This window comes from Heterobasidion irregulare, assembly GCF_000320585.1.
Source record: "Heterobasidion irregulare TC 32-1 unplaced genomic scaffold scaffold_03, whole genome shotgun sequence".
Classification (NCBI taxonomy): domain Eukaryota; kingdom Fungi; phylum Basidiomycota; class Agaricomycetes; order Russulales; family Bondarzewiaceae; genus Heterobasidion; species Heterobasidion irregulare.
The window spans coordinates 3,113,799-3,138,141 of record NW_009258199.1 but is presented as its reverse complement, the minus strand read 5'-3'; the positions used below and the strand labels follow the sequence as shown (position 1 = coordinate 3,138,141).

Genomic DNA, 24,343 nt, shown 5'->3' with positions numbered 1-24,343 from the left:
AGGTATTATGGTGTCCATACTCAAGGGCTATCGCGCCATGGCTTGGCAGTGGGCAATGAGAATTGATGCCCTAAATATTATTCTTCTATGACCCGTGACTTTATACACATTGCTTATGTTTCTCTTAGACTTTTACCTACCGTCTTTGGCACTGACAGCCTAGAGGGGGGGGTAATGTTATGAACTGCCTACTGTACCTTTCTTGTTTCTCCCATGATTTGTATAAGGACACATAGGACCTTTCTCCCAACTATACCTTGCATTCCCAATCTATTGCTACTTGGTCCGTGCTTTTGCTTGTATATATTTATAGCGGCTACAGAGCAGTAAGAAAGCCCTAGGCTATCCATCTCTGTCCAATCTAGGAACTGCTGTTAACTAGTCTTCCCTGATTCTCAAGCATTGGTCTGATTAGCTTCACTCCTTCACATCCATCAACTTATTCCTGGAAGTATTGACTTGTGGACTAGGAATCTTTTGTCCTGAACAGTCGTTCATAATACCTACCAGGTGAATAAGACGTAGAAAGGGGGAATTGTTATAATTATGACTTATCGGGCCTTAATGGAGGTCTATTCTGATATGATCATCACAAGCACCATATGGCCTTGTATCCCGAGGTATACACAAAAGTACAGATATTACCCTGGTCATCCACTCCCAATGGATCACCCATCATTGGTCGAGTATCATGGGCCTATTGCAGTGGAGAGAATTCCCCACCTTACAAACTACTCACACAATGGGCACAGAACCCCTTGACCTCTTGGTCAGAAAGAGGCAATCGGAGAAGCAAGAGTAGTCATTTCAGAAAGAGAGAACGACTTAGAGAATACCTATGGATACATATATGATATTCTCATGCCCTTCCCAAAGTAGTATATAAGGCCCATAGAATAGGCTAAGGATCTTTAGTCTATTCTTTTTGTCCAGTACTATCTACCTACAGTACACACTACCCTCCTGTGCCAACAAGCACAGTAACTGCAATACTACCTGGCTCCTGTGCTACGCAGACAATTAAGACCATTGTTCCACCCTTCCTCTGCAAGTGACCTAGGGAAGAACCTCCTACTCTTGGGGCTACTGAATGAGCAGTTTATAACACATGTAACACCATGTAAAGTAAACTAGTTGAGAACTGCCTTGATGCTCATCATCATATCTTGAGAAACAGTGTGATGACTTTTCTGCTTGTAAATAGCTCATTCCACCACCTTTTTGGTCAACCCCCTATGATATGCATCTATAAAATGCCATAAGCAATTAAAGAAGTGACGAATGACCTCAATAGGACAATTGTTGAGGCATTTACGTGCATGCTTTTTTGTATCATCAAACCTCTCCTTATAAACCTCACAATACCTATACTTAACAAAACCCCAGTACTGCCAAAAAAAGGGAATCAATAAACAGAGAGAAATAAAATTGAAAATAACAGAATAAGCAGTTTACTTATCATCTTAATCAGGTTAAGCTCACAATGGAATTTTGGGAGAAACATACAGATGTGACTGTGAGCAGTAATCTCCTGTTTAAGAAGGGAGACTTGATTCTTGACACTGGCCTAGTTTAAGAGAAGATGAGCCATGTAACAATGCTCATTCTTAATTGAGCACACTAGCGAGCACTTGACCCATATGCACATCACCTTGACAATGTTTTTGGCGATAAAATATCAATATTTCTAGCAATTTTTTGATAAATTCATACAGTACTTATTGAAAGGAGTCGATTGGTGTATTTTACATGATTTATAGACCTTTTTTGGGGGTCAGCCAATTTTTGGAGATTTCCAGGTCAAAGAATTACTTTTTCTGGACTAATGGCTCATAGGATTTTACTCAAAATATTTTCATGACATATACTCAAGCATTGCTATTGATTCCGGTGTAACTGGGAAGCCCTAGAAATGGGTATCAAAATTTGTCGACTTTGCTTGTCCGCGACTGTACTACAGTCTGGGTCACATAAGATAGGCCACATGCAAACATGACTACATCACGTGGAGTTACTTTTAACATGACAATTGGTGACCGTCAAGTGACAAAGAACATGTTAAGTAGGTAATCAATAATATTTGTTACTGATAAGTGAGTTAAGGGATAGGAGAGACAGAGAGCCTGCGGTGAGAGACACAACAATATCAGAAAGATATTACTTGATGTTGTCTAGCTGGTATAAGATAGTGTCTGGAGGTGTGCAATGGCCATGGTAAATTTTTGCTACCCAACTTGCCTGCTTGCCAGACAATCCTTTTCAATAAGCATCCATAAACCGATGTGCTCGTATGGAGAATCTATTGGCATGGCAAGTTAGATATAAAGTTAGCCTTGGTGAGGACCTGCACTCAAATGTGAGGACTCACCGTCATATAAATTAAATTGGAACAGCAGCAAGAGCTTTCTTTACATTTTGTTTGAGGTCAGCCTCCTTTGAAGAGGGAGGCAAATCTCGGTATATACACTTTGCACACCCCTAACACTGCTCAATTGGACTGAGCTCACAGTGAAATTTTGGAAGAAAAATAATTTAAAAACCACAAGCTCAACAATGATGTTAGAAGTTAGCCCACCAGCACTGTACTTACGATACGGTATTTTCCGGACTTTGTTACTTATGTGACCATACCGTTACCGTGACACCTCAGCGTCTTCTGTTCATACGCTGAGGTGAGTATCCTGCGCGCCCTGGTAGTCTTATTGTATCCTAACATATCATCCTAGGATTATCGTGCAGGTACACTAATACATACATAGCGTCTTCTGTTCATACGCTGAGGATTATCGTGCAGACTTCTGACAGGTTATGGGCCCTGCATTTGCCTAACGAATCCCCAGAAGCACGCTCACTGATCGTACAAGATCTTCCCACATCGAAGCTGATCCAAGATGGCCACAACCACAAACTCAGTCATCCCCATTGAGCCAAAGTTGAAAGACCGAAAGAGTTACGGCCTTTGGGCTTTTAAGATGGAGAGAGTACTGGAGGCACGCGGAATTTGGAACGTCGTTGGCGGCAATACCGTCACGACGCCACCTACCGACGACCCAGCCCTACCATTGTGGAAGGAGAGAGATGCAAAGGCGAGGGCGCAGATTGCTCTCTACGTCGAGGATGCACTGGTAATTTCAATCATGAAGGCGAAGTCAGCGCACTCGATGTGGGAGATCCTCCGCACGCTCTTCGCTGAGCAGAATTCCCTCAATCAGTCACTAGTCGAATCACAGTTCTACTCAGTCCGCATGTCCCCCGGCCAGGACGTGAAGCTCCACCTGGACCTACTACAGGACCTCTACAACAAAGCCGTCGCCGTCGGCTCCCCACTCGAGGACAAAATCCTCGTTCACCGGATCATCACCTCCCTTACCTCCGATTACGACTCCCTCATCAGTTCCATCACCGACACGTCCAAGGTTACGTCCGAGCAATTGATCGCCCGTATCATGCTGGAAGACCAACACCGCCGAGTCCGCGATGGCACCAAAGCAAACAGCGGAAACGTCGCCCTGTGGATGGGCGATAACGCACGTGGAAGAGGGAGAGACAGGGGAAAAGGACACGGAAAGCATCGTGGTGGGGGCCGAGGCAAAAGTAAAGGCGGCAGCAGCGGGAGACAAGTCGAGTGCTACAAATGCCACCAGCTAGGGCATTACGCACGCGACTGCCCCACAGGCAGCAGTAGGGGAAGACCTGTAAACAAAGATCAGTCCAATCTAGCGAGCGAGCGCGAGGCGTCGCTCTTTAACTTCTCTTCGCCGCCCGAACAAGCCCTCACGACGAACGCCAAGTCAAACACCTGGGTCGTTGACTCGGGATCATCATCCCATGTTGCAAAGCGGGAGGAGATGTTCGCCGAATACTCGCCAGGCGAGCGCACGATTGAAACGGCCAAGAAGGGCCACACAATGCGCGCCGCCGGCACAGGCTCCGTCACCATTTCGACTGGGCAAGCCGGCAAGCGGGTAGACTCGGTGCGGCTGCGTAACGTGCTGCACACGCCCGACGCGACAGAGAATCTACTTAGCGTGAGCAAGCTCGACCGCGCCGGGGGATCAGCTGTTTTCGGAGGGGGCAAAGTCGTCCTGCTGAACAAGGATCACAAACGAATCGGATCCGGGTCTCTCGTCAGAAGTCTCTATTACCTGGATACGATCGGCCGCCCAACGACAAACGATCAGCCCCCTACACCACCACCCATTACCCCCGAGACCGCTTTCGCCGCCACCTCACTAACGCAAGCCTTATGGCACCGGCGTTACGGCCACCTAGGGCAAGGGAACGTGGACCTTGTCATTTCGAAGGGTCTCGTCGATGGGATCAAACTCACATCGAACGCAAAGGCGCCGACGTGTGAGGACTGCGTCTACGGAAAGCAGCACCGTAAGCCTTTCCCGAAGCAGGCAGACCACCGGGCAAACAACTTACTGGAATTGGTCCACATGGACGTATGCGGCCCAATGGACAAGAACGGGATCGGGGGCGAGCGGTACTTTGTCACCTTTACCGACGACAAGGCCTGTTTCTCCACCGAATACCGCATGCGGCAGAAGAGCGAGGTGCTCGACCGCATGAAGCAGTTCAAGGCCATGGCGGAGAAGCAGACCGGCCAGCCGTGGAAACGCATCCGGTGCGACAATGGCACGGAGTACCTCAACAAAGAGGCCCTCGACTGGTTGAAAGCAGCGGGCATTGCCCTAGAGACGACGGCGCCATACACCCCGTCACAGAACGGCGTTGTGGAACACCTGAACAAGACGATCGTGGAACGTGGCCGCGCAATGATGCACGAAACCGGCCTTCCACGATTCCTGTGGCCAGAGGTGGTGTCAACATCGATCTATTTAAAGAACCTCGGCCCGACCGTCGCACTCGAGGGCAAGACCCCCCACGAGGTATGGACCGGCCAGAAACCGAACGTCAAACACCTTCGCGCATTCGGCTGCAAGGCGCTCGTGAAGATACCTGATGAAAAGCGCCGCAAGCGCAAGTGGGACGTCAAGTCAACCGAGTGCGTGCTGATAGGGTACTACAGCAACGCAGCCTACCGTTGCTACGAGCCGCGGACCCACAGGATCGTGAAGTCGCGCGACGTCGTCTTCTTGGAGGACGACTTGCCGCTGGCGCTGCGGAAGCTGCCCATGGCCGAGAGGGGGGAAAACGACTTCCATGTCGCCCAGGAGCCGCCCACGGACACTCCCCCACCTCCCAAAGCGAGCCCTGACAACCCTACAATAAAGTCGCCATTAGCCCAACAAACACCACCACCCATCCATCCTCCCGACCACCTACCTTCAGAGGGGGCACCAGGAACGCTGAAAACGCGCCCAGGAGCCGCCCAGCAAGCGCCGCCCGAGCCGCCTGAGCCCAGAACAAGCACACAAACACCGGCACCCGCCCAGTTCACTCTCAGAAGGAGTGAAAGGGCACGAGAGCCCTCGTCATTGAGGAAAGCCGCGGACCTGCAGGAGGCGACCGAGCGAGCTCGCAAAGACGCGAATAGAGAGGCGAGGGAGCAACGGAAGGACCGGGAAAAGAAACGAGACGAGGCAGCGCGCGACGAGAGGGAGGAGGCAGAGGCAGAGGAAGACGAGGCAGCTGTTGAGCGCTCGTTGTTCACAGTGGCCGTCGAGGCAGCGCTGTTGACGGCGGGTGAGGAGCCCCGCAGCTACCAGGAAGCCATCCGAAGCGCAGAGCGCAACGACTGGCAGAGGGCGATGGAGGAGGAGTACGACGCCTTGTTGAAGAACAAGACGTGGGAACTCGTCGAGCCGGCGAAAGGCCGCAAGCCGATTGGCTCGAAGTGGACCTACAAGGCCAAACAAGACGGGCGTTTCAAAGCCCGACTCGTCGCCCAGGGTTTCACGCAACGCCCCGGCGTTGATTTCCACGACACTCACTCCCCAGTTGCTCGCTTCGAGTCGTTTCAACTTGTTTTCTCACTTGCTGCCAAGGAGAACTGGCTCCTCGAGCAGATTGATGTCAAATCCGCCTACCTTAATGGGAAACTCGACGAAGAAAAATTCATGAGGCAACCCGAAGGCTTCCAGGTCCTCGGAAAAGAGGACTGGCTGCTCCGCCTGCTCAAATCTCTCTACGGCCTAAAGCAATCTGGTCGAATCTGGAACAGGATGCTTAACGACGAGCTCCTGAAGCTAGGATTCACTCGCTGCCGCTCAGACTCCTGCGTCTACCTCCGGGTTTCAAACAAAGGCCGCGCCATCATCGTCATTCACGTTGACGACATGATCTTGGCTGCGAGCACAAAGAGGGCGATGACGGAACTCAAGGAAGACTTCCGCGGGCTCCCATTCGAGACTACGGAACTGGGGGAACCACGCACACTGCTCGGTATGACAGTCTTCCGGAACCGAGACAAGGGTATCATCTCACTCTCGCAGACGCACTACCTCCGTAATGTCTTGAAGCGTTTTGCGATGATGGACTGCAAGCCCGTTTCGACGCCCATGGACCCCAGCACCCACTTGTCAAATGAGCAGTCACCCCGACTCTACTCCGCAGAATGGGAAGAGATGCGGAAATATCCGTACGCCACCCTGGTGGGGGCGTTGATGTACGCGGCACTCGCTACGCGCCCCGACCTTGCCTACACGGTCAACACCCTGGCACAGTATATGTCAAACCCCGGAATGGAACACTGGCATGCCGCAAAACGCGCCCTGCGGTACGTGAAGGGGACGTTGGACTTAGCTCTGACATATGGGGGAGACGAGAACGACTGGACCCCCGTTGGCTACACGGACGCCGATTTTGCAGAGAGCCGAGATAACCGCCGCTCAATCTCCGGATATGCCTTCTTCCTTGCCGGAGCAGCGATTTCTTGGAGCTCAAAGAAACAACCTACCGTCGCTTACGCGACCGCCGAGGCAGAATATATTGCCATCTCGCACGCCACAAAAGAGGCACTTTGGCTTCGCTCACTGCTCTCGGAACTCGGATTTCCTCAGTCATCCCCCACCCTTATCCGCTGCGACAACCAGGCTAGTATAGCCATGTCGAAGGACCATGTCTACCACGCTCGAACGAAGCACATTGACATCAAGTACCACATCATCCGAGAGAGGGTTGAGATGGGGGAAATCCGTCTGGAATATGTGCGGACGGACGAGAACGTGGCGGACGTTTTGACAAAGGGTTTAGCAAAAGGAAAGCACGTCTCATTCTCCACTAATCTAGGCCTACTGCCGGGCTAAGGGGGAATGTTAGAAGTTAGCCCACTAGCACTGTACTTACGATACGGTATTTTCCGGACTTTGTTACTTATGTGACCGTACCGTTACCGTGACACCTCAGCGTCTTCTGTTCATACGCTGAGGTGAGTATCCTGCGCGCCCTGGTAGTCTTATTGTATCCTAACGTATCATCCTAGGATTATCGTGCAGGTACACTAATACATACATAGCGTCTTCTGTTCATACGCTGAGGATTATCGTGCAGACTTCTGACAAATGAGTCTCCAATATAGACTTGACATTCTCAAAGTCAGGCTGACTGTAAAGCAGTCGATGATAGCAGCAGCGAGAAGTGTCATTCAGACACTTGAACCTAGGGCATTCCACTCGTAATTCTTAAACATCATGATACCTGCACTCCTCCAAAATTCTTACCATGCCTTTGAAGACACCAGCCGCATGATCTGGATGCTCGCCATCAGAAAAATACAGTGACTGGGGGTGCCCATCAAACATAGCGTCAACCATCTGCACTTTCTCCTTTATAACCTTTCCATCCACACCATGAACCAGCTTTCCATCGGCATCAAGCTTATTCCGAAGGACACCAAAGTTAGAGGGACCGGTAGACTTGGAGGGAAATTTGGGCATCTTTCAGGCTGATAGAGCATTATCAGGCCACTTTAGGTGAGTTGTTGCATTGTTAAAAATCAGGATATGTTTGTCATAGGGAAAGTGATCCTCAAGAATGTTCATCCCCTTTGTTGTGTGCTCCAAGATATCACTATTTGTGAAATATCCATTGTGCGCCTTCCCTGTCTTGAAATAGACTTGTGCCTCTACTGCTCCATCAAGCGACCACAGCCAACCATAGTCAGCAGAGATGAAATCGGCCACTATCAGTGAGGTACCCTCTCCTTTTGATTGTGGGACAGCATTCTCACCGGTGTGAACCCAGTGGACATGCTGTCGATTGTTTGCATAGAAGGTTGACTCATCATGATACCAGATGACAGTACAGTGCTCTTGTGGACATGGACCATCTCTCCCCTCTTCAGTACCATCTTGTTTCCACCTGCAAGACATTTCCTCAAATTATGCCATTCTCAGAAGAAAGGAGGTCTGTCAGTACGTCACCACATTGCTGCACTCATGTCCATCAACATACTGGCCTGTAGGGCTCTTTCACCAGCAATAACCAACCGTGTGCATCTATTGCTGAGCTGTCGCCAATGATATATTCCTCTTCAGTGAGTACCAGTTCTTGATCTCCATAATGTTCACAAACTGGACCACTGCTGCTGCACTGACATATGTATGGCCTTCACAAGATCCCTGGATTCTAGCATAGAAGCATTCCATAAGCCATAGAGATTGAATGGCAGGTTTTCTGGATCATTAATGAAGGAGTGGGACCAGGTATGCAGCTTTTTTGTCATGTGAGTGCTCTTTCTGTGGGTTTCTGCTGTTTTCACTGAGGCCATCATCCAGCCAAGTCATCATTTCTTGTCTGCATATGCAGTGAGAAACATCAACATTATTTCCAGCTGCCTCCGCAAGAGCTTGTCACCCATAAATAGCTTAAGCCCCTTTCTGCTCCGACAAGGAGGATGCAAGATCTGTTCCAGATGACACATTACAGCATATGCCTCTTCAATCAATGGCGGGCCAAGGAAAGTGCCACCGTTAGTGGATTCCTTTATCTGGCTTGCTTTGTTGTGCAAATCAGGGTTACTGGGCTGCTCAGGTGAGTTATCAAGCCCTGACATTAGACTGGCACTGACTCACAGGTTCCAAACTTCTTGATTCTGCTTCAACTCGTGGTGCAAGGCTCTCCATGCCTTGACTAAGGCTCAGCTCCGATACCCCTTCTGTCATTCTTCTCGCAGCAGACTTGCAAGATTGCTAGGTGCCGACAACAGCCAAATAGTTCCTTATAAAGCAGCCTTCCATGCCTCTTTCGCCCACCAGGATCTGTTGGTAAGAGGGCCTTCATAGAATTCATGGGTGAATTAATAGGTAAGGCTCACATTTTCCTTTTGTTTTGGAAATATCCCTCGACCTTTCTTTGCCCTGTTACCTAGGTTCTTGATAAATGAAGAGATTGATCGGTGTCGCTTAGGCATTGTTGTGGCGCAACACATGCAACGGCGGCAAGATTTGCAATATACTCCTGAGTAAACATGTTCATGCCGCTTCTAGTCAGAGTGACACTCAAAAACATTTGAAAACTATCTCCTCATTGAGTGAGCCCTAATTCAGAAAAATAGCACCAAGCAAATGTCTGTTAAATCGATACAAATGATCCCTTGGTGCCCAATTTCTTAATTTCTTCTCAGTGAGAGAGGAGATAGCAATTCTTTGCGAAAGCAACGCCCTTTTCCGCCAAAAGTGACACCTCTGTGTCACGTGATGTAGTCGCGTTTGCATGCGGCCTATCTTAGGTGGAAGGTGGAAACGCCTTACTTCACCTTAGCTAAGCCACATCCACGCGTGGGCGGGCAGGGTTTCCCACCAGTCCGCCGTCCATTTTTATTGAAAGCCATGCGGAAGGCCAGTCCAAAGGCGCAGTTCCAGGGCGTCGCTAATAAAACCAACGGGAACACTGCATCCACAGATAGTATTGAGGCCCACCACTCTGGCGCACGCAACCTCCTCAGCAAATTCAATCACGATCACCACGACCTTCCCACTGCTCATCTTTACCTCAACAGCATCCACACACACCACGGCAATCATATCGGCCACGTCTCCCCTCACGCCCTCGCACTCCTTCCACGCACCCCGCGACTTCCTCACGTCTAAGCGCCTCGCGGTTCTTCGCCACTAGGCGCCACATGTCTGCAGTGTCATTGGTCCATTCCTCCCTCACAGCATCCACCGCCACGCACCACATCCCAGCACGCCCTTACCCGCACCTTCCGCGGGCCTCTGCATTGTCTTGGACACCGCTGCGGTGCCCGACGACTCCGCACTCAATCCTCTCATTCCGATGCCGATTTCAGCCCCGACGCTTTTCACGCTGTCTACGCCAACCACGTGTCCTATCTCGACATCCATGTCTGTCTCTGTGCCAGTAGTGTCCATTCCAGCCCTGGAGATAGTCACTGCTCCTCAGGATATGCGACCTCGCATCCCCCCGGCCAACGCCAACGCGCTACACCGTCGACAGGGCGCCGACACCTTGTGCGCGACGCACCGTCTGAACAGCCTTGCATCGATGTGGGCCGCATTCTTTTGACTCGTGCTCGTGCATCGAGGACAACGACGCAGACACACACGGCGGCGGCGCTGGTGCCGAGCCAAGGCAATTTTGCGCGCAACTTTGCTGTCGCGTCGCCGGAGTGCGAGTTTGTGGACTTGCATACCAGCTTTGCTTTCCCTCTGCATCTGATGGGGTTTGTGTCCGGCGCAACCTCACAATGACGACGATGACGCCCGCCACTGCTAATCAAGACGAAGAGGACGACGGACGACGCAGAGGAGATGACGCTGCTCCTAGGGACACATTGCGCACTGTATGCATTTCCGGCAGAGGACACAGATTAGGGCTCCGAGTCCTACTCAATCTAGTCTATAATTTTTGAAGGTCCTCGCAGCGTATGAGGGGACTTAGCGTATCGACTCGTCTTCACCCAGTGCTAGAGCATGAGTTGTGAGCGGAGCTCGAAATAGCCGAATCAGAAGCCGCGCCATGACAGCGGGCTCACTTCAACTTGTCCTCCAACACCCATCACCGTCGGGTGGCGCGCTTGGCCTCCTGTTCCGTCTCGGCGGTATCTCTAATCTAGTATGCATCGATTTCCGTGACAAACCACCCATTTCCATAGTCTCTGTGTCTGGTACGAGGCGCTCGTCGTCTGCAAATTTGCCACAGTCGCCTTTCGCGGATTAGAGACATGCTGCATATTACTCAACAGACTTCTCACTTCTGATGATCATCAGACATTCCATCAATATCTTATACTTATCAACCAAGTTTGAGACGATTCTGGTCATCCTTGAATGACGGTATCGCGTAGACATGGGCCCAATGAATCAAAAGCTAGGAGCAGAGGAAGGCTTTGTCTACCGGCCAGTAAAATAATTCCCATTCTGATGAGATACATGCACGAATGAAGTTGCTTAGACCTCTTTTGCAGAAAGGTCACTTGACTCAGGCAGCTCGTATTGTCGCCAAAATTGCCTCATACCACATGGCATCGCTTGCTCCAAGAACACAACGCTCGGTACGAGCATAGAAGGGGCGAGTCTTCTGATAGCTACACTTACCCTGCGAGGAGTCGTCTAGAGATTTTACAAGCAAGGCCCTAACAGAATGCTAGAGCATGCAAGCATTCCGTTGAATTCGCGCCCGAATTAACAATGGGCAAAGCCTGTTCATTGTTCGTGTGGCCTTCTCGAGGGTTTGATGACCATGTGAATGCCACCGAAAATACAATCTGAATTTCGAGTTCTGACAGATAGGGGAGGATTGAGATGGTGGACAGAAAACGACAAGTATGAAGGAGATAATAGGCACCCGAGCGAAGTAGAGAGGAAGGCTGGAATGCAGGAGGAAACTGCGAGTCCTAGCTCAACAGCATCCTGGTGACGAAACATTTCACCAGGCGGCGTGTAGCTCCGACAGTTTCATGACCAATCACACACAAGTAAAAGGGGACCCATATTCAACATTGCCACTCGAATCCAACAACAATGGACCCCAAATTCAGTTCTGCGCATCCATCCCATATGACTCATCGTGATGGTCGGCTCGCCTGCCCTCTCACACGCCATCAAGCCCGAGAGAGAACGATGCCTTGCCAAGACGCTGTGCTGCAACCACGGTTCGTGAGAGGAAAAGGGGATAAAAATGACGCGGAGGAACGTGCCTTAGCGTACCTGCGAACGGTTTGGGACAAGCGACAATGAATCTCATAAGCGGCTAGAAGATTCGAAGTTCGAAGGCGAGTGATCTTCCATGATGCGGTTCACGATGGCACGATCCCTAAAATCAAGCGCCGTGATGCGCCTACAACTTTGAGACGCAAGGCTTGAGTTGAACTGACAACACGAGAAAGCAGCATGGAACGATGATGGAAGGTCCCGTGCATAGCAGATAAGAATATGGACAGGAAAGAAGATGCGTCTGGAGAAACCAAGCGAAGGTAAACCGACTCACAACCATGTTGACCGCTATGTTCGAGCACCGACCGACGGTGTAAGCGGGCAACCGCGACGTGGGTAAATTCCTCGTCATCCTTGCTTTGTCCCGAAGGCCTCGCCCCCGCCATCAGAAGACTTACACCATCCCGACTCCATCAAGGTTCAGATGCAAACCGATAACAGGTAACGCACCCTAGAAACACAGACGTGTGTGATGACTCGAACATGCCCTCCTCGTGAAGCGTGAACATGAGGCAGAAATTCATTTCCGGCACTCGGTGCTGGCAGTCGGGCTCCTTTCGTAATGAGAACAGGACAGCCTTTTGCTGCCCTCGAACAATGACAGTACCACATTCCTGGTTCCGAGCTCAATGTCAACAGGCGAGGGCATGCGACTGTGCGGCATCAAATAACAAGGCATGTCGGTCGAATCATGGAATTGTTCGAGAAGTCGGCTACCGCCCGCCCCCGAGGGCAGTAGAATATCTAGACGATTGGACGAGAGGAGAAGCCCAAGCATCAACCACCCATCCAGACTTCACCAGTCAACTTACCTACAACCCCAAACTTTCCACAGCCATCCACAGCGCGAAGCCATGCCACACAACACATACGTCTGGCCGTCCTGGACACAGGAAGAGCTTTCGAGTGCGTAGATATGTTTCGTGGCATTGACATCTACTGAGATGACCGGCACACAGCTGCTGGTGCGGGACCTTCAGGGTCCCAATCAAACAACGCTGAGCAAGAGCTCAACGTCATTCCGGCAGTAAGTTTGTTTTGCTCTGACATGTCGACTGTGCCACTCACGAGCCATTCCTCTTCACTGTCAGGGCGCGTATGTTGCGCGCAACCGCGAGGGACGCCATGTCTCCCAAGACATAGCTGGCTACAGTCAGCCCTATGATGCGCGCCTGCGCCTCAGATCGTGCGAGGCGGGCTCGCTGCTCCCTGTCATGTCTGCCCACCCCGACCCGTCGTTCTTCACCTCCCCCTTCCAGTTCCCCGCGACAATCCCCTTCGCCCTACCAACATGGGCATCCACATCGACGCCGGTACGTGCCCCTCATCTCCAGGTACCGCATGCGCGCGCACTGACTCCCACGTCCGTCCCTGACGTACAGAAAGGGTCGCTCAGCCCCTCCCCAGAAGGACTCCCATTCCCCGTCATCCCTGCCGCACCTCTCAACACCGCCGCACCCGTCACCCCTGCTGCGCCGGATATCGTCATCTTCACCGCTACCCCCGCAGTAACCACCACCCCCGTCGTCCCCGCCACCGATGTCATCCCGATGGAACGCGTCACACCGACGAATGCCCAACGTTCGAAGTACTCGGCATTGGAGGGCGCCGTGAGGCCCTTCACGGGTCCTTGGGTGGATATGGCGCGCACCGTCATCGAGGCGCGACTCGACCCGCGGTGGGACCCATCGGTCTTCCGGCGGGAGACGAGAAAGCGAGGGGTGGATGCGCAGGAGCAGCCTTCGCCAAAGAGGGCAAGGGTGGAGGAAGGGATGGAAGAGGCGATTGCAGGGGTGAGAGCGGAGGGGGCCGTAAGTGCAGATGAAGGGGAAAATGGGAAGATGAAGGCGAGGGAGCTCGACAGTGGAGCGGGGAGCGAGAGGAGTGAAGGGGCTTGGTCCATGGAGAGCAGGTTCAGGCCCATCGCGCCCATGCCTTCGCCGGGGCCAGTCCATGCAGCTGGAGGGCTGCACCCTATACTTGTGGTCGTTCCACAGGTGAACGGCAACGCCCTCACACAACACAATGATACATCAACAACGTCCACCCACAGGGTGGACAACCCCGCAGGTGAGTTCGTCGTCGAGCCTGTACCGCTGCCTAGCGGAGGGCCTTCGACATCGACACCTGCGGATGACCAAGACGAGGCTGGAGAGCCCGACGATCACGATCAAGACGGGCACCAGCACCAGCTCGGAGATGAGTCCAACCTCAGCAAGCGTGAGGCCGCCGTCGTGATCGACGAGAAGATCTACGGCGGGGACCCACTGCGCTGCCTCGCGTGCAACAACAAGTCGTTTGCGCGCAAGTACGATCGCAGACGGCACGTCGTCACCGTCCACTACCTCGGCAAGATCCCATGCGACTGGTGCGATCTCTTCTTCTACGCACGCCGGGATGGGGTCACTCGTCACAAGGACGAGAATTGTCCAGCCAGGGACTTCGAGGATCGGCACACCAACCCAAGGAGATGGTTCATGGCCTGGCTGACCGGAACGTGTCGTAGCAGTAGGCGGAGGAGAGACAGGGCAGGATCGTCGACGATGGCGAGCTGAAGCTGGAGGTACGCACCGTTTTCTCTTGCCTGCTCTTGCATCCATTCCTTTCTCTTTTGTTCTGCGCCCGTCCCTATGATTTCACGCCCCATACGACTATCCGCATCATCATCATCGATCACACATTCGCCTTTGCCTTCCCTTCCACGATATCTTTGCTGTTTTCTTGCCCTCCGCATTTGTCCCGGATCGATGCGGATGCCAGAGTGTGTCGGATGCCGATGAAGCTGACGATATTTTCAATAGAGATGATTATCCGCAGTCTTGCTTCTGTCTTGCTCGACTTGCTCGAACTAACAGGCGGGGGTGGAGTGAGTGTACTGAGTACTCGTATGTCACGCGATCCGTGATCTCGTCTTTACTATTACTGGCGCGTGAAGGGCTTTTTGCTCCCAACTTGCATTCCTCCTCTTATCAACGACGTTTTTGAATCCACGTCTTGTGTGTTTGTTCAAGCTCGATAGAGTTTTATTCAAATCTCCTTTTTATACCTTCCCGACGAGCTGTAACTTAAACAAGATGTTTCGAAGACTTCATCTGGGTGCACTGATCAAAATCGAGCTGGTCCTGGCGCTCCTCTCTTTCCAGGGTAAAGCGCTCACTCTCAGCGTTTCGGCGTGAAGGACGCTCGCACTCGAAATCACATCCATGTAATTACGTCTCATGTACCTGTGTCTGATTCTCATACAGTTGTATCTCTATTTCCTTCTATCATTTTTCTCAACAATCCAGAATTAAACAAATATCCACAAAACCCGTGTGCACTGAACAAAATCGAGCTGTATCTCACCTTTCCTGGGCACCGCTCCTCCCCTTCAGAGGGAAAAGTGATCGAGTGGCCGTGTCCATTGGGGTGATTTACACTCAGTGTGCTTCGCTCGCAGTGTGGGTCCACCGTACCGCACTCCTACGCAAACCGACATCAGACGCGCCCATATTTTCCCACTCCACAATTCTGTAATGTCCGTGCAAGGCCGATCGAGTACCTCTATCGCAGCGGAAGGCTTTTTCTGGCCGTCGGCACATCTTTGGACACAGAAAGAGAAGAAGACAGTGCCTATCGTTGGCTTGTCCGCGGCACTCAACTCATCTACGGCGCTATGTCAAGCGGCTGAGCACCAGAAAAATGGAGGGGACAGCCGAACCAAAAGATAGTGTCAGGCTCCGGCGACCCGGCCGCGTCAATGTGCAAGAATTCAACAAAAGGCAGCATCCCGCTACTCAGCTAGGAAGCCTCACGATTGCGAGGGCGGGTGGACCGGCTGTGGTTCGAGATAACGCTATGATGTGATCGACGAGACGATGGAACTGAGGGAGACCCGCTCCGGTGCGCCGAAAAGAAAGACAGGGTGGGAGCGCAGATACGACTAGAGTCGTGAGTATCCACTGCGCAGGCCTTCCTTGAATGTCCGCTGCTATAGGTCTCGCCTGATTGTCTCGCGTCATGCATAGCGGAAGCAGCACAGCTAAGCGAAGAGGAAGTCGACAATAGGACTGTACCCGCAAACATCGTGCAAGTGTCGCGGGGGGACGACCGAGTCTTGAATACGCTGCTCCGTCCATAATTGTCGTCCACACGTTGAACACAGGGGCTGAAGATTACTATATGGAGGTCGCGAAGGCGAGAATGGGCACACAAGCGAGCGAGAGGGAAAAAATGAAGGTCAACACCTGGGGAGCGAGAGAGGTGACCGGACTGAGCAGAAGCGACGGCTGGGAAGAAGATGATCTTGAACAACGGATCCACAGATGGCACAGAGGTAAGCACTCGGATTTTTTGACGTCCAGAACCAAGGTACATGCATAGATATTGTACACAATGTTGACATGAAGCTTGGATGCCCTGTGAACCGAAGAGGCTCAGGCTTGAGTCTTGAACAGCGTCTTCGTTTGTGTGCTTCCAACGACGGGACAATGTGGACACAATATAGCAATGATCAGAGCGAGGTCCAAGCTGGCACCGTTCGAATGACAAGATACGACGTGTAGCTCCAACGACGACTGATGGAACACATGGAAAAGTGGACCCATATATGGCCTCGCCACTCGAATATACCGGATTGAGTGTTATGGATCTGATCTCTTGTTACCCATTACGATAATCGGCTCGCCTGTCCTCTCACAAACCGTCGGCCCCTTCCTCCCTCGCGACTGGACAAGAAGCTATGCTGCAAGTGAAGAAAAAGAAGTGAACAAACAGACGCAGAGAGACGTGCCTGAAAGAACCTGCTAGTGTGGACAATTAAAGACACGCGCATCATGTTGATGTCGTAAGCGGCTAGAAGATGCGAAGTTCGAAGGCGGGTGATTTGCCATGATGCCCTTCGCGATGTCACTATCCCCAAAATCAGGCGCCCTCATGCACCTACAGCTTCGAGAAGTGAGGCTTAAGTCGAATTCTTGAGATCGGAGAGAGTATTGGCGCGAGAATTCAGGCAAGATAATATGTGAACAAGCGGGTCAGATATGGACGAAACAGATATTCGGTCTTCGAGGATCGCTAGACGAAGACCGACTGACGGTCGTGTTGAACGCATCGCTACCAACGGGCTCCAAACGACATTGTAAGCGGGCTCCCATGACGTGGATAAATTCTTCCTTGTCCTTTCCTTGTCCCGGATGACTTGTTCCCGCCATCAGAAGACCTGCCCCATCCCGACTTCAAAGGTGACATGGGAGTTGATAACACACAACACACCCCGGAAATGCGTACCCATATGATCAATAGAACACGTCTTTATCCTCGAGCGTGGACATGAGGCAGAACTTGCCTTGCGCGCACGACGCTGTCAGAGGCAGTGCTCAGTGCTTGATAACTACTGATCCATAGGGCGCCGCCTTCGAACAATGGCGAGGGCCTGCCCCTGGTTCCGAAGGCAAACCTATGAGGCGACAGAAAACTGCTGTACGTCATCAGAGAACAAGACATGATGTGCGCACCGTGGAATCGTGCGATAAGTCGATTAGCGCTCACCGTGGAGAGGGTATATCTAGATGGCCTGACGAGCGGAGGAGCCTAACAATTGACTGCTCCTTCGAGCCTCCTCGAATCTTCCTTCCCATTCACCAGCCGGTGTACAACCCTCCCCACACCTCTACAAACGCGACAAGCATGTCGCGTCACGGGTCCGGTTGGCCTTCCTGGACACAGGAAGAATTGTCCAGTGCGTACATGTTCCTCACGGCTTGTCAATGTCAGTGACAAGATCTGTGCACAGCTCCTGGCGCGGGGCCCTCAGGGTCCCGATTCAACAACGCTGAGCGAGAGCTCAGTGAAGATTCGCGGGTAAATGTCCTTTCTCTCTAATGCATTGGTGGTGCCACTCACAACGAGCCGCTCTTCTTTACTGCCAGGACGCGCATGTCACGCGTAGCCGCAGGGGACTTCATGTCCGTAGCAGTATGACTGGCTACACCCAGTCCTCTGACGCGCGCATGCGCTTCAGGTCACACGACGCGGGCTTGCATTTCGCCGCCATGTTCGCCCACCCTGCCCCATCCTTTGCCGCTCACCCTTTTCCATTCCCCGCTCCCATCCCCTTCTCCCTTCCTACCTGGGCGTCCACCTCGACGCCAGTACTGGCCCCTCATCGTCGAATACCGCATGCGCCCTCATCGACTCCCGCGCCCGTCCTTGAGATACCGACAGGGCCGGTCAGCCCCGTCCCGGAAGAGTCCCCGTCCCCTGCCACCCCCGCCGCACCTTTAACTACCATAGCCCCTACCACCCTCGTCGCCCCCGCCCCCAATATCGTCTCTGCCGCCGCTCCCGCCCCCGACGCCATTTCGATGGCGTGCATCATACCGACCGACGTACAACGGTCGACGTACTCGGCGCTCGAAGGCGCCGTGAGACCCTTCACGGGCCCTTGGGCGGTCATGGCGCGCACGATCGCTGCGGCGCGCCTCAACCCGCAGTGGGACCCGTCCGTCTGGCGGAGGGAGACCAGGAAGCGCGAGGCGGACGCGGAGGAGGCGCCGTCACCGAAGAGGGCGAGGATGGAGGAAGATCTGGGAGGGGCGACTGCCGGGGCGAACGCGGTGGGGGGCACGAGGGAGAGTGAAGGGGAGGAGGGAGAGATGATGGAGATGGAGATTGGGACTGGTGCGGGGAGTGAGGGGAGCGGTGGGACTTGGTCCTCGGAGAGCGGGTTCAGGCCCATCGCGCCCATGTCTGCCCCGGGGCTGGTCGGGGCAGCTGGAGGGCTGCACCCTAGACTTGTGGCCGTACCACAGGTTGATGGCAGCGCCCTCTACGAACACAACAATACATCAACAACGTCCACCCACAGGGTGGACAACCCCGCAGGTGAGTTCGTCATCGAGCCTGTACCGCTGTCGAGCGGAGGGCCTTCGACATCAATGCCTGCGGACGACCAGGACGAAGCCGACGAGCCTCAAGACGAGGAAGATCACGACGAGGGCCAGCACCAGCTCGGAGACGAGACCAGCCTCAGTGAGCGCGAGGCCGTTGTCGTTATCGACGAGAAGATCTACGGCAAGGACCCACTGCGTTGCCTCGCGTGCAACAACAAGTCGTTTGCGCGCAAGTACGAGCGCAGGCGGCACGTCGTCACTGTCCACTACCTCAAGAAGGTCCCCTGCGACTGGTGCGGCATCTTCTTCTACACACGCCGCGATGGAGTCACTCGGCATAAGGACGAGAATTGCCCAGCGAGAGACTTCGAGGATCGGCACACCAACCCAACGAGATGGTTCATGGCCTGGCTGAGTGGACCCTCGGGGTGGCGGTAGGAGTAGAGGTGCGGCGGGATCATCGGCAATGGCGAGCTGAAACTGGAGGTACACACCGTGGTTTCTTACCCGCTCTCGCATTCCTTCCCTTCCCTTTTATTCTGCTCCTGTCCCCATGCTTTCACCCCCCACATAACTTCTGCATCGTCATCATCGATCGCGCACTTGCCTTCGCTTTCCGTTTTGCGACATCCCTGCAATTTTCTTGAATTTTTGCTTTTGGTCTCGGATCGATGAGGGTGCAGGAGTGTGTCGAGTGGAGCTGACGACATTTTCAATAGGTATATTCATTCGCGACCTTGATTGTGTCGTCGTCAACACGCTCGGATATGGTGGAGTAGAGTGAGTGTGCTGGTCTGTGCTGGTAGTCGCTACTATGTAGTAGGTCACGCGGTCCGTCAGGGTCCTCGCGGTTTACCACAGCACGGCCCCAGCACTTTGTGAAGGACTGACTGATTTTCTCCCATCTGCATTGCTGCTCTTTTCATGATGTTTTCAAGATCGCCTTGGCCCTTGAGTATCTATCTGACACTTCTGTGTATATTCCCTTTCTCTCCCGCCTGAGTCGTCTCGGCACGCTGTAATCTAGAGGTTGTATCCAGAATACAAAAGTTCTTCTGTGTGCATTGAAAAAATCGCATTCCATTGTGTCGTTTCCCTTCAGGAGGGACTCGAACAACCGAGACAATCTACACGCACGCGAGTTCGGATGAACAGCTTCGGTCAAACCCGAGCTGCCTTCGGCCGTTTTGCTGAGTCGACGCAGGATGTCCTCGATCACGGATTCAAGTGAGATTCGTCGCCGCTGCGCGCATCCAGCACTCTTCATAACCTTCCATCACATATGCATCGATGCGAGTACTCTGAGCTAGACATTTAGTATAAATAAGAATTGCGCGCGTTAGCTTGCGAGGTCGCAGATTCTTCCATTGACATAGTATTGTTCCAGCTACGTCAGAGTATCCCAAAGTCGGTGAAAGGCGGGACAATGGCACCTTTTGAGCGCTCAGATATCCATTTTTTTCATGGGGAGGTTGAATGCCGAGGAGACCAGCGGAGGCTGAACGGTCGGCAACCAAACCGGAGTCGGCGCCATAGCAGCGGGTTCAGTTTCACCTTTCCTCCGACACCCACTGCCATCGAGCGGCGCGGTTTGCTTCACCGTCCCATATGCGCTATATCTCTTGTATACCCTCTTATATCAATGACCAGGATATAACCACTAATTACTCCATTATCTCTGTCAAAGTTGTCCCCTCCAAATCTGCCATGTCCAGTTGCATCACAGAACAAGAGATTCTACACGGTTCTCGTCAACAACTTCCTCTCATATGGGTAAAAAAAATCTGTATGAGATATGAGAGGCGACAAGAAACAAAACCATTCACATGCACTTATCCTGTAGATCGTTCCCTAATCCGTACCGGACAACGTCTATCGATCGTGTGCACAACAATTTCTCAACGGCCAGATCCAAGAACCGGAAAGCCGAGACCTAGCGAGCGATGCATGCAGCTCCGTGAACTCACAAACGAATGATGCCCGACTAAGCGCGCGAGTCCTTCCCGCTCGGCGAAGGCTCTGCACGACTGCACGAGGCAGCTAATGACTTGGCCACCAGGAGGTAGAACATCGAAGTCGGGCAAGAATGTAGCGTGGTTACACGGAAGGGAGATCCTCGAGCTTTGAGGAGAGCACGAAAAGATGGAATTTGCGAACACAAAGTAGCATGCAATAGACACATGCTGCCATGTGAGTACCAAGCCAGCACCGTTCGAGTGACAAGATATTTCACCCGACGACACGTGGCTCCGACAACGGCCAATGGAACTCGCGAAGAAGTGGAACCATATTCGACCTCGCCACTCGAATATACCAAATGGGGTGCCATAGATCAGATCTCTTGTTGCTCATCGCGGTAGTCGGCTCGCTTGCCCTCTCTCAAACACCGTTAGGCTCCAGCCTCCCTCGCAACTTGACAAGAAGAAATGCTCCAAATAATAATTGACGCAAAGAAACCTGCCCGGGTGTACCTGTACGCAATTCGGGACAAGCGCGATATGCTGGATCTCAGAAGCGGCTAGAGGGACTTCGAAGGCAGTTGATTTCTAATATTGCCGTTCACGATGGCAAATCATTAGAATCAAGCGCCCTGATGCGCCTACAGCCTCAAGGCTTGATTTCAATACTCCAGACCGGAGGCAGTATTGACGCAAGGGTTCAGATAAGAGGATATGTGAGAATGCCCTCGTATAGTGGTCAGATATGGGCAGAATAGACATATTGTCTTCAAGGATACCTGGGCGAAGATCGACTGGCTGTATCAAAAGAATCACAACAAACGGACCCCGAGTGATATTGTAAGCGGGCTCTCGCGAAGTGGGTAAACTCCTCCTTGTTCATCAGAAGAAGTTCAAAAGTGAATCGATAACAGACAACACACCCCAGAAATGCGGACCCATCTGATCACTTGAACATGTCATCAACCTCAAGTGTGGGCATGGGGCTGAATTGCGCACATAACGTTGTGAGATGCTGTGCTCAGTGCGTAATAAAGAATGATCCATAGGCTGGCTTCGAACAATGGCGAGGCCTGCCCCTGGTTCCGAAGCTAAGCCTACGAGGCGACACAATATGAGTGTGCAGCATCAGAGAACAAAGCGTTGTACACGCACCGTGGAATCGTACGGGAAGTCAATTAGCGCTCACCGTGAGGGGGGTATATCTAGGTGGCCTGACGAGCGGAGGGGCCTAGAAATTGACTTCTCCTCTGAGCCTCCTCAGATCTTCCTCACCATTCACCAGTCGGTGTACAAATCTCTCTACACCTCTCCAAACGCGACAAGCATGTCGCGTCACGGGTCCGGTTGGCCTTCCTGGACACAGGAAGAATTGTCCAGTGCGTACATGTTCCTCACGGCTTGTCAATGTCAGTGACAAGATCTGTGCACAGCTCCTGGCGCGGGGCCCTCAGGGTCCCGATTCAACAACGCTGAGCGAGAGCTCAGTGAAGATTCGCGGGTAAATGTCCTTTCTCTCTAATGCATTTGTGGTGCCACTCACGACGAGCCGCTCTTCTTTACTGCCAGGACGCGCATGTCGCGCGTAGCCGCAGGGGATTTCATGTCCTTAAAAATATGACTGGCTATACACAGTCTGACGCGGGCTTGCATTTCCCCGCCGTATTCTCTCACCCCGTCCCATCCTTTGCCGCTCCCCCCTTTCCATTCCCCGCTCCTATCCCCTTCTCCCTTCCTACCTGGGCGTCCACCTCGAATCCGGTACTGGCCCCTCATCGTCTATCACCGCATGCGCTCTCATCGACTCCCGCGCCCGTCCGTGAGATACCGACAGGGCCGGTCAGCCCCGCCCTGGAAGAGTCTCCGTCCCCTGCGACCCCCGCCGCACCTCCAACGACCGCAGCCCCCGCCTCCTCTACCGCCCCCATCACCCTCGTCGCCCCCGCCCCCATCACCCTCGTCGCCCCCGCCCCCGATGCCGTCTCTGCTCCCGCTCCCGCCCTCGACGCCATTTCGATGGCGTGCATCATACCGACCGACGCACAGCGGTCGACGTACTCGGCGCTCGAAGGCGCCGTGAGACCCTTCACGGGCCCTTGGGCGGCCATGGCGCGCACGATCGCTGCGGCGCGCCTCAACCCGCAGTGGGACCCGTCCGTCTGGCGGAGGGAGACCAGGAAGCGCGAGGCGGACGCGGAGGAGGCGCCGTCACCGAAGAGGGCGAGGATGGAGGAAGATCTCGAAGGAGCGACTGCCGGGGCGAACGCGGTGGGGGGCACGAGGGAGAGTGAAGGGGAGGAGGGAGAGATGATGGAGATGGAGATTGGGACTGGTGCGGTGAGTGAGGGGAGCGGTGGGACTTGGTCCTCGGAGAGCGGGTTCAGGCCCATCGCGCCCATGTCTGCCCCGGGGCTGGTCGGGGCAGCTGGAGGGCTGCACCCTAGACTTGTGGCCGTACCACAGGTTGATGGCAGCGCCCTCTACCAACACAACGATATATCAACAACGTCCACCCACAGGGTGGACAACCCCGCAGGTGAGTTTGTTGTCGAGCCTGTACCGCTGCCTAGCGGAGGGCCTTCGACATCACCATCTGCGGACGACCAGGAAGAGGCCAGAGAGCCTATCGAGGACGGTGACGACGAAGACCAGCTCGGGCTCGGAGACGAGACCACTCTGAGTCAGCGCGAGGCCGCCGTCGTGATCGACGAGAACATCTACGGCGCGGACATCATGCGTTGCATACCATGCAACAAGACCTTCCGCCGTAAGTACGACCGCAGGCGACATATCGTCACCGTCCACTACCTGGGCAAGTTCCCCTGCGACTGGTGCGATATGTACTTCTACACGCGCCGCGATGGGATCACTCGGCACAAGAAGGGGAACTGCCCAGCCAGGGACTTCGAGGATCGGCACACGAACCCATGGAGGTGGTTCACGGCCTGGGTGAACGGACCTCGTCGTGGCGGTAGGCGGAGGTGGGGCACGGTAGGATCGAAGAGGCGGAGGAGGCTGAGCTGAAGGTACGCACTGTCGTCTCTCGCCTGCTCTCCCTCTCGTCTCCTTCCCTTTTGTGTTCCGCCCACACCTACGTGGTCGCTCCACGTCACTTCCGAGTCGTTGCCATCGATTACATGGCTCCGCAGAGCTCGCTTGGAACTTCCCTTTCGCGACATACCTGATGATTTGTTGCCCATTGCTTGTGCGCTCGGATCGATGAGGGAGACGAGTGTCTGAGATGAAACTGACACTGTTGTTTGTCGTAGAGTTCCCACACGACCGTGCTTGGCTCGCCGCCGATCTCGAACCTGGCGGACTGCAGCAGACTGGAGCAAGACAAGCCTGTAGTCGTTATGTAAGGTGGCCGTCGAGCTTAGTGTCAGCACTTCGGCATGAAGGAAAGACTCTCGCGCTCATATTCCCCCCT

The 24,343-nt window shown here is 53.3% G+C and overlaps 10 protein-coding genes across 10 annotated transcripts; 6 read left to right on the top strand and 4 right to left on the bottom strand.

The window, feature by feature from the left end:
- Positions 1–1,205: 1,205 nt before the first annotated feature.
- Positions 1,206–1,563, bottom strand: HETIRDRAFT_312097 (uncharacterized protein; the record flags this gene model as incomplete). Its single annotated transcript, XM_009546177.1, has 2 exons — positions 1,206–1,388; positions 1,483–1,563. Coding segments are annotated over 2 exons (264 nt in total), but the record flags the coding sequence as incomplete, so codon positions are not given.
- A 6,284-nt stretch (positions 1,564–7,847) lies between these two features.
- On the bottom strand, positions 7,848–8,279 carry HETIRDRAFT_313449 (uncharacterized protein; the record flags this gene model as incomplete). Its single annotated transcript, XM_009546176.1, has 1 exon — positions 7,848–8,279. One exon carries the CDS (start codon positions 8,277–8,279, stop codon positions 7,848–7,850), a length of 432 nt encoding a protein of 143 aa, XP_009544471.1.
- A 413-nt stretch (positions 8,280–8,692) lies between these two features.
- HETIRDRAFT_416464 (uncharacterized protein) lies at positions 8,693–9,319 on the bottom strand (the record flags this gene model as incomplete). Its single annotated transcript, XM_009546175.1, has 4 exons — positions 8,693–8,932; positions 8,982–9,086; positions 9,111–9,167; positions 9,224–9,319. 4 exons carry the CDS (start codon positions 9,317–9,319, stop codon positions 8,693–8,695), a joined length of 498 nt encoding a protein of 165 aa, XP_009544470.1.
- A 418-nt stretch (positions 9,320–9,737) lies between these two features.
- Positions 9,738–10,619, top strand: HETIRDRAFT_109291 (uncharacterized protein; the record flags this gene model as incomplete). Its single annotated transcript, XM_009546174.1, has 3 exons — positions 9,738–9,941; positions 10,024–10,379; positions 10,454–10,619. The coding sequence occupies 3 exons, from the start codon at positions 9,738–9,740 to the stop codon at positions 10,617–10,619; spliced, it is 726 nt and encodes a 241-aa protein (XP_009544469.1).
- On the top strand, positions 10,610–11,329 carry HETIRDRAFT_382488 (uncharacterized protein). Its single transcript, XM_009546173.1, has one exon. The coding sequence runs from the start codon at positions 10,888–10,890 to the stop codon at positions 11,086–11,088; it is 201 nt and encodes a 66-aa protein (XP_009544468.1). The 5' UTR covers positions 10,610–10,887; the 3' UTR covers positions 11,089–11,329.
- A 989-nt stretch (positions 11,330–12,318) lies between these two features.
- HETIRDRAFT_121135 (uncharacterized protein) lies at positions 12,319–16,627 on the top strand (the record flags this gene model as incomplete). Its single annotated transcript, XM_009546172.1, has 11 exons — positions 12,319–12,396; positions 12,454–12,524; positions 12,919–12,989; positions 13,043–13,110; positions 13,175–13,396; positions 13,418–14,591; positions 14,885–14,949; positions 15,747–15,905; positions 16,060–16,195; positions 16,228–16,398; positions 16,446–16,627. 11 exons carry the CDS (start codon positions 12,319–12,321, stop codon positions 16,625–16,627), a joined length of 2,397 nt encoding a protein of 798 aa, XP_009544467.1.
- A 1,296-nt stretch (positions 16,628–17,923) lies between these two features.
- On the top strand, positions 17,924–18,367 carry HETIRDRAFT_382486 (uncharacterized protein; the record flags this gene model as incomplete). The annotated part of the gene is made up of 1 exon (XM_009546171.1): positions 17,924–18,367. A coding segment is annotated over exon 1 (423 nt), but the record flags the coding sequence as incomplete, so codon positions are not given.
- A 277-nt stretch (positions 18,368–18,644) lies between these two features.
- HETIRDRAFT_439363 (uncharacterized protein) lies at positions 18,645–19,987 on the top strand. The gene is made up of 2 exons (XM_009546170.1): positions 18,645–19,441; positions 19,675–19,987. Exon 1 carries the CDS (start codon positions 18,719–18,721, stop codon positions 19,391–19,393), a length of 675 nt encoding a protein of 224 aa, XP_009544465.1. The 5' UTR covers positions 18,645–18,718; the 3' UTR covers positions 19,394–19,441; positions 19,675–19,987.
- On the bottom strand, positions 19,878–20,039 carry HETIRDRAFT_312274 (uncharacterized protein; the record flags this gene model as incomplete). Its single annotated transcript, XM_009546169.1, has 1 exon — positions 19,878–20,039. The coding sequence occupies one exon, from the start codon at positions 20,037–20,039 to the stop codon at positions 19,878–19,880; it is 162 nt and encodes a 53-aa protein (XP_009544464.1).
- Positions 20,040–22,240: 2,201 nt separating this feature from the next.
- HETIRDRAFT_450185 (uncharacterized protein) lies at positions 22,241–24,275 on the top strand (the record flags this gene model as incomplete). Its single annotated transcript, XM_009546168.1, has 5 exons — positions 22,241–22,292; positions 22,347–22,414; positions 22,483–23,862; positions 23,889–23,939; positions 24,183–24,275. 5 exons carry the CDS (start codon positions 22,241–22,243, stop codon positions 24,273–24,275), a joined length of 1,644 nt encoding a protein of 547 aa, XP_009544463.1.
- Positions 24,276–24,343: the final 68 nt, after the last annotated feature.

What these genes read in the sequence shown, in the direction of transcription:
- HETIRDRAFT_439363 (XM_009546170.1), top strand. Translation starts at nt 18,719, where the DNA reads ATGATGGAGATGGAGATTGGGACTGGTGCGGGGAGTGAGGGGAGCGGT.
- HETIRDRAFT_382488 (XM_009546173.1), top strand. Translation starts at nt 10,888, where the DNA reads ATGACAGCGGGCTCACTTCAACTTGTCCTCCAACACCCATCACCGTCG.